The following is a 9,106-nucleotide window of genomic DNA, read 5'->3' as shown; positions in this document are numbered from 1 at the left end:
AATGAAAATAAAGTCAACTGGTGATGTCATAGGGTCAAGTTTGCGAGTCATCGATCAAATTCTAACGTTCTGACTCGAGAAAACCGCGATGTGCGTCAGTGACAATGCTCATCTCATTTTCGTTTTATTTTTAAATCCTAAGGCATTATACGAGAAACGACGAACGAATCGTGAGACTCTTATAAGAGAATGTCTGTACATTGCTGAAGGTGTGCCGTGAAGAGATAAGTTATATACAGTGGTGAATAAAATGTTTTAAGATGTTTCTAAAACACTCTCGATGCATCCCAGTGAGGTGTATTATACATTCTATTGTAATTCATATGTAAATAGCTGAAAATGTAATTAAACCCTCCTTTTTTTGGCTTCTAACTTTCTTTTGTGTCGTTTTTTTCCCCTTTTGTGGCAACTCTAAGATGGTGAGATGAGAGTTGAGCTTATACTGGACACCGTTATGCACGCCGAAGCACTGAAGCACTTAGGGCCTTCGCAGAGGTAAACGTAGGCTCCTGTGGGATCGTAAATATGGCCACTGATTTCCCACCCGAGTGCTGACTCTCAGGAACTGACCCGCCTGAGAGAGAGAGAGAGAGAGAGAAAGACTGTGGTGTGGTGTGGTGGGGGCAAATGGAGTGCCATCCATTATAAAGTGATTTAACGTTAACGATAACATTAAAATCCTGCATAGGTGAGTCCACCGTCCCGTCGTAAAGCTCTCTGGATGTTTAACAGCTAACAGCCGCCATTAATAAACACTCAGAGACCTCGCTAATCCACACAGGAAGGCCCTCTGACCTTCCCAGGCCCACCCTGTAGGCCCACAGGGACAATGACATCACTCAGGGAAAGTGAAACGTATGACCCGGTCAGCTGCGGTATCCTGGCGCCACCTAGTGGCTGAAGCGTATAGCACAAAATAAAAAGTAGAGGGGGGGGAGGGTATTTCTGATACACAATATGGTTTTTTTTTTAGTGTTTTTGTTCTCGTCCCAACTGCTTTTAAAAAAAGCATAAATGTCAAAATGTCGTCCTTAAGACTCATTAGCAGCACCAAGACATTAGCAGTAGCTTTTGTAGGTTTTAAGTAGATTGTTCCTTTTAAACCATTTTTTCTGCTTCTATGGGTTCATTAGTTCATTATTTCAACACCATCTATAATCATGGAAGAATGAGGCTTTGACAATGTATGGATCATTAAATTTAAAAGGATTGGTTGAACCTTAAAGTAAAAAACAAACGAACCCATATATCAATTATTTATGAATTATAATCTATATGATAAACTGATAGGGATATTAATTTAGACTTAAGTCTAAAATCTGTGAAAATTTGATTGATTTTGCAGTGAACCCTTTAATGTAACAGGTAGCCAGATGTTACTTAACTTGTTAGCAACCTTGGCTACAGATTTATCCTGATGCTAGCTAGCCTGCTAGTGCCCCTGTTAGTAGTAAGTATAAGTGCCTAATTATGTTGTATCTTTCCCCCCCCCCCTTAACTTCCTTCAGTTAACGAAAATCAGGAAAAGCCTCATCATTCAGTCAGATATCTAAAAATAACAGTACATTTAAAAAATATGTACATTAATTAAACAAAAACAGCAACATTCTATTAGCACCTCAGGGGAAATCTGAGGTAAAATGAACTCAGTGACTGTCTTCTGTTCTTTAGCCACATGGAATCACCTGCAATACAACGAATGAAAACTTTGAAGACTTGTAAAGGAAGCAGCAGCATTTTCAAAAACCAATATTTTAGTGCAGAAAATAATTAAGTGATTAGCAGGATAAACTAGCTAATTAGGTAAACCAACTAGCTAGGGTCTCATGCAAGCGAGCTAACTGAAGGCTATTTATTTATTTTTAATTAAAACGATTAGCCAGATTAAACTGTTGTATAGAGCACCATGCTGTAGTCGAGTTTATTAGCATGCTAGGTAACAGAAGGCAGCTGTACATTCACCGTCCACTTTAATAGGAACACCTGTATAACTGCTCATTAACGCAATCATCCAGTCAGATCAGGTTTAGGTGAGTCTGTGCCCGTATTAGCCTCAGACTCCTCTTCTTGGCTGACAGGATATGAACCAGATGTGGTCTTCTTGATGTTGCAGCTCATCCACCTCCACGTTTGCGGTGTTGTGTGTCCTGAGATGCTTTTCTATTCATCACGGTTGTGAAAAGTAATTATTTGAGTAACTATAGCGAAGACTAATCTTGTGATCCTCCTCTGATCTCTCTCAGCAAGGTGTTTCATGGCTGTAGAAGGGTCATTTGCTCAGTGTTTTTTGTCTTCCGGCACCATTCTATGTAAACTGTTGTGTGTAAAAAAAATCCTAGGTCAGTAGTTTATTACAGTATTAAAGTACAAGTAGACAGATTTGGCAGCAAGCTAGCTAATCATAGAATTAGAACAAAATCAAGCAAGCTATGGTTGAACATTACATAATTAAACCAATTAGCCAGGTAAGCTAGCGCACATATGTAAACCAGTAAGCTAGATGCATAGCAAGCAAGATAACATTAAGTATTAGATCATGACCGGCATGATATAATAAATAAGCAGGTACACCAACAGCCCATTCTGCTTTCATAGCAATTAAAAACGATTAGCCAGGTGAAGCTGCTTAACATCAGGCTAAATATGTTATTGCTCAAACACAATTTGTCGTCAGGTACAGCGGTTTTATTCATTTCTATTTTCAGGAACAACTTCAGCACCGTACTCTAAAATCCATAGACCCCCCCCCCCCCCAACACAAAACTTGGAGTTCAAATCCCATTTTGCTTTTTATTTGCAACTGTACACACTGTGGAGAGAAACAAAAAGTCACAGAGAGAGTACCAACTTTTTCTTCCAAAAAAACCTTTATTCCTACGCCGTAAAATTCTATCATTGCAAAAGTACAACAAATCTCATTTATCCCAAATCATCGGGTAGAGAGCGGATTTTCTCGGAGATAAACGTCCAACCTCTGCTATTTTACAGTATATTCCCAAGTACAGCTGCATACGCTTCAAACTCACACGACGGGGAAATGTTCAGAAACAACCTCTCTTAGCTGCACTCATGATGAAGTTTAAAAGATCAGAATTAGAACATGTGGCCTTTCAGAGGAACCAGAAACTAGCAGGAGTTTCTGAACATAAATGAAAACTAAAGATTAAAAAAAGTGAAATAAAACATTATGAAGCTCCTTCTGTGAGAAGGAACGACTTTATACTTCGGCAGGTCTGAATCAGGAAAAACAAACACACGTGGAATAAAGTGACTTTTAAAGGAACTTTTAAAAAGGAATGGCACGGATATCATGCAGAACTCAGGAGGGAGAAAAACAAACAAACAAACAAACAAAAAAAAAAAGAGACAAGACATAATTTAACCAAATAAAATGTTGGATTATTTCGACACGGTCTGTCTCCACTGCCACAGCTCACCAATCACCTGTGGAGAAGGGGGCAAATACTTAGTTACACATTCAACAATGGGCATTACTACATTACATTAATATAAAGTTAAATGAATTTGAACAGAAACATATTAAAGGTGGTTAAATCCAGTAAATACCTTCACATCGGTTACTTTGAAACCGTGCTTCACATAGTTTTCGAACTTGGGCTGAATTTTGGGCAGCATCACTCCCTGAAAACAAACACACCGCATCGTTTAACATCACACTCTTCACGTACACATCTCTCGACATTGCTTGCAACAACTTTATATACTTTTCCTTTGGTAGCAAAGTTGTATCACTAAGGAGGCGGAGCTTAAACAGATCAGCAAATTAGTAGTTTAGGAAACAGTAGTTGAATTAGCCTACTCACTTGCTAGCTATAACTTCGGAAAGGGAGTGCGAGCAAAGTAACGTTCACGTACTAGGTTTCGTAACTTAACATAGCAAAGAATGGCCTACCTTCACAGGATGAGGTCATTTGACAGACACTACTGATGACCAAATCCACCTCAGAGAATAGCGAGTCAAGTGTTCGTAACGACAAATTCCGAATGCTGTGGTTAAAAATCTTATTCTTTTTACGAATTGATGCGATTCTTTTTTCAATAACGCTACTGTGCATGACATCTAATTTATGCAAACTTCTCCAACTTTGCACTTCTGTCTGTGATGTAAAATGTACACCACCACCTAGTGTTTCTTAACCATCTCCCTCCCAACTTACGGACGGTGAAAAAAAATCTGTATCCAAAGCTCACGGGCATGTTTAATAGTCCGATTTCCGGTTGGACTAAAAACAAGCTAAGGTGTCACTTAGCCCCGCTCCCAAGTCAGTTTAATACTCGTAAATGGGGGAATAAAAAGCTAAAACACTTAAATTTGATCCAAACAAATCTACATCTAAAAATCATGAGTTCTGTACTTAAGCCCCACCCCTTCATGGACACACAAACTAAGTATGAGCACGGATTTTAAGGTTTCATTGTGATCGGCACCACATTTCCCGTGCAGCCTCATCTCCAAGTCATAATGTCGACTGCTGACTCCAGTAATTACTGCTGCAATTAGCTAACAGCGGATACCATTACACTTCCACACAGATTAATAATTAGCTTTAATTACGTCTCCTCATTTAGAGATCCATCAGCTAAATGGTTTCCGCACCTGAACTGAATAACCGTACGGTTCTGTGGTGGATTATAGAAAACGCTCCTTTTTTTGAGGCTCGGTTATTAGAATTCAGATTAATACACCTCAAAGATATTTTATTATACGCTCAACAAGAGCTGCAGGATTTTCAAAACTTAACAAAAAAAAAAAAAAAAAAAAGGAACTGGATTCGAGTCGTTGGAGCTCGGTGCGAAACAGTGGATGATGTATGAAACTGAATTCCTAATCAGACACAGCTGAAGTTCATTTACAGTTAAAACGCTGCCTGGTGCGCGCAGGCACAGGAAACTGTTAGGAAGTAAAAAAAAAAAAAAAATTTTCATATAAACAATGATAAAATACATGGAAAAAAATTACTTTTCTGCTGACTGGGCCAAAAAAAGAAGAAAAAAAAAAAAAAGAGAGAGAAAAGTTCATCCTAAATGCATTTCCTTGCACACCACATCCTAGTGAACGTTTAACACACCTTCTCTATGCTAGCCATCATCTTGGCCTTGATCTCAGGGATGCTGAGAGGTGTTTGTGGAGATTTGGGTGTCTTCGGGCTTTTGGGGGTCTGTGGTTTCTTCTCGTTCTTCTTGCCAGTGTTTGGTGTCTTGTTCTGTTTAGAAAGAAAGCAAGAAAAACAAAAACAAAATGATAGCGAGTGCATTAATATAAGCCCGTTGTTTGCAGCTGCACAACCGTCAGAGCCACTTTTATAGAACACTAATCAACACTTTCTGACCAATCACAATCCAGAATACAACAGTGCTGTGGTTTAAGGGTTTACACATAATGGGATGCAAAAGAAAGCTTGCTAATCCTGTACTTGTAAACCGTTCTAAATATTTGAGACCTTCTTCGGTGCAGAGCTGCAAGTCCAGGTGGTGGAGCTAAATCTGATCCAACTCTGCCTATAAATCTAACCCCAAGACCAAACAATGTTAACACACACTCATCCACTCTACTGCATGGACTCTTGGCCTGACACCACCCAGCTCCACCCCTTAGGAGGACTCCACCCCACCCACTTTTATCTGAGCTTGGAAAGTGCCGGAAGCACCAACACTTCCGCACGCGCACACACCTGTTTGGGCGCCGGTGTGTTGGATTTGCCGTTCTGAGCAGGCGTCTGCGGTTTGGCTGCCGGCTTCTTGGCCTGATACAAAAACACAGACGTTAATTTCACGTGCGCTTTACTACAAACTACGACACCACAAACGCACGCAAGGATTTAACGCGCTGTCACCTTCACAGGTGTCTCCTCTTCGCTCTCTTCCTCTTCTTCCTCCTCGTCATCCTCATCATCCCTGAAAGAAAGATCCAGATTCACACTTATAAAAAAGCACTAACCACAAAGAAAGTCATTACTCTCTAACCAGTTTACACCTGGTGCAGCCCAAGTGCACTCACTCGTCATCATCGTCTTCCTCATCGTCTTCCTCCTCCTCTTCCATCTTCATCTTTTTCTAGACAGGAAAAAAAAGCCAGGTTGAGAATAGTACTAGCATCAGACCACAAGCCACACCCACAGAGTGAACCCAGTGATTAGTGAACACACGTACTGATGGCTTCGCAGCAGCCGGAGCACCTCTCTTCACAGCTGTCCTCACGTCCTCCTCCTCTTCTTCATCATCTTCATCAAAAGACTGATCTCCGCTCATCACTACAACAACAAGAACAAAGTTTCAGTATCGGTCCTAAAGTGACAGACATTAAACAACGTTGAAGCTCGATCCCACAAGAGCAAAACATGACCAAGGTGGCGGGGCTCCCAAGGAGTCAGGTCATACGAGAGAGAACAAAAATCCTGACCTATCAATCACTCCAGACTTGGATATCATCTGCCACTTAAATTATGAAGCAACACATTTTTAAGCAATATGTAATAAGTGAGAAAATTCTAGGCTGGTTCGACTCGGCATACGTGCTACTTACTGATGAGGTGCTGGCCACTGATGTGAACCGGACCCGAACCGGTGCGCAGACGGAAAACAACAGGAGGACTGACCTCAAATCCACCCAGACACACCTGAAACAAGACTATTTCAGTCGGGTTCAACACACAGGCGGTTAAAAGATCAGCGGTCGGAAACACTCACGCTCGGCATGGTGGATGGCTTCAGCGTGGCCAGCACGGCTTTGACCTTCTGACCCTCGGAGTCCTGGCCCTCGACTTCCACCACATTCAGCTCGTCTTTGGTGGCCGGATCAACGCACGCCTGTGTGGGGGGAGGATACTATTACCAGGACCATCTTTAACCCGGCATTATGATTAACACAATAATGCTAGATTGTGAAACAGGATGAGGGACAGGTTTTCAACTCTGGATATTTTTACTAACCGTTATTTATACTGGGCATAAGCACCAAAATCAATTGCTAATGTAATAGTCTTGTTAATCAATCAGACACTCACAGCACACACTATAAATAATCATATTTCTGAGAAGCACCGTCAATTTCTAGCCTGAACCACAAGACGATGTTGATTCTATGTTTCACAGCACGTGGTACATTTTTACAGACAAAAAATATCAAGTAGTTCTGTTTTTTTTGGGGGGGGGTGTCTTTTTAGCAAACTTATAATACAACAGCGAGCTCCATGCACGCACCATCCTGACAGACAGCTGATGCTCGAAGTCGTCATCCTCGGGGTTAAAGATCACTTCCTTCCCCTGCTTCAGCTCGCAGCCTGTGAAATAGTTAAACACAAACATGTCAGGATGAATGAGTGACACGCGGACCTGTAACCGATCAGCACGAAGAGTCCAGCGAACTGAAAAGGGACCAAGGAAGGAAAAAAAAGAAGAAAGAAAGGGGGGAGGAAAAAAAAAAAAAAAGGGAGACACTTAAACGCACAAGGTGCCTCCACGTGCTTGCGGAGCGCGCGCGTGCGCCATCTGGCGAAAAGAGCTTACAACTTATGAGCTCGTTGGAAATGTTTCGGCGAGTAAGCTAACAAAATGAGCACTGCGTTATAAAACAAAAATAACATTAAATAATAATAATACAAAAAATTGATAATCAGGCCTGCAATGTGGACACCGGCTGCATCACAAATGCGCGCGCTCCACTTACCATTATCGGTATTATATTTATCAATATTATTAATAAAAAAAAACCACAATGCAGAAATACTCGTGAGAAATACTTCTCACATACACGTATACACAATACACGTTCATTTCTCCCACATATGTATATAGAGATAATTATCTCTTCTAAAAAGGGTTTAAAGGCCGCCGCCGCCATTTTGGAATTCGCGTCACACATGTGCGCGCGCGTGGAAGCAAACGCGTGTCAAAAACCCCCCAAACGACCTAACGCAAACTAAATTACAATTTATGATCATAAAGATGACTTTTACCCAAACACAGCCTGATTAAATCCTCACTTTGATAAGTTATTTAACTGTTAAACACGGATGATAGAATTCTGCACGAGGTAACGGTTATGCTAGGCAGCTAGCTACGGTAGGCCAAAACTCTTTAATTACAACATGAGAATAACAAAAATAAGAACGGTACCGTAAAGGAAAGTCTGAGGGCCCATCTGCTCAGCGTCCATCTCTGCTCTCCGTGGAACTTGTATGAAAAGCCGGTGTAGTAAAACCTCTACAGCACACGAGGAGGGTCACGCGGATCCGTTCTCCAGCGTCTACACGCCCACTTATGGGCGTTCCGAGATATTGACCAATGAGAGAACGATGACGACAAAAAGAAGGCGGAACCATTGGTTAAAGAAGGGGACTGATTCCGTTTATTTTTTAATATTATAACTTTATTTTTTATTAACTTTATTTTATATATAATTTAAGTTTACTTGAAAGTATATACTTCTTGTGATTTACTTATTTAATACACAAGCGCTACATTTTATATATAAATCACGACATTATTTTTTTTGTAGTAGAACCCTAATTTAAAACCTAAAATCTACATATCCCACAAACACCGGTATGGTTTAGCATGTTGCTAGTCTTCGATAGTTTATTTTTTTTAAGTTTACTTTTTTAATCAATTAGCAAGATAACTTGCCTGTAACAGCCGTGGTCATCTTTAACAATAGTCTCTGCCTTTACGAGAATATATATATATATATATATATATATATATATATATATATATATATATATATATATATATATATATATATAATGTATGTACGTACGTATGTATGTATGTATGATGTATGTATGTATGTATGTATATATAAAAAACTAGCCATCGTCTTTCCCTAAGCGGCTAGATAAGGGTCTTACTGATTACCCGGATGAGGAGATGGCGCGAGAACCTGACATAAATTTTTTTTAAAAATAAATAAATATATATATATATATATATATTTTTATAGGATTATGACAAAAACCCTAACCCTATTATTAAACCCATGAAGCATTTTTTAATGCTTTATTATAATGATTTATTAAGTGAAGAATATGAGCATATACTGTACATCAGTGGATTTGATGATTGTAATGGATGAACAAAGACACCA

At 39.9% G+C, this 9,106-nt stretch overlaps 1 protein-coding gene across 1 annotated transcript; it reads right to left on the bottom strand.

Annotated features, from left to right (window-relative positions):
* Window positions 1–2,845: 2,845 nt before the first annotated feature.
* On the bottom strand, window positions 2,846–8,276 carry npm1a (nucleophosmin 1a). Its single transcript, XM_053646064.1, has 11 exons — window positions 8,137–8,276; window positions 7,222–7,301; window positions 6,709–6,828; window positions 6,545–6,638; window positions 6,172–6,272; window positions 6,020–6,075; window positions 5,856–5,916; window positions 5,694–5,765; window positions 5,091–5,225; window positions 3,568–3,642; window positions 2,846–3,444 (listed from the first exon to the last, which is right to left on the bottom strand). Exons 1-11 carry the CDS (start codon window positions 8,174–8,176, stop codon window positions 3,400–3,402), a joined length of 879 nt encoding a protein of 292 aa, XP_053502039.1. The 5' UTR covers window positions 8,177–8,276; the 3' UTR covers window positions 2,846–3,399.
* Between the last annotated feature and the right edge of the window lie 830 nt (window positions 8,277–9,106).

This window comes from Ictalurus furcatus, chromosome 16 (genome assembly GCF_023375685.1).
Source record: "Ictalurus furcatus strain D&B chromosome 16, Billie_1.0, whole genome shotgun sequence".
In the NCBI taxonomy this organism is placed as follows: Eukaryota; Metazoa; Chordata; class Actinopteri; order Siluriformes; family Ictaluridae; genus Ictalurus; species Ictalurus furcatus.
Note: the sequence above shows the minus strand (reverse complement) of the source record. Positions and strands in the feature narration are given on the sequence as shown.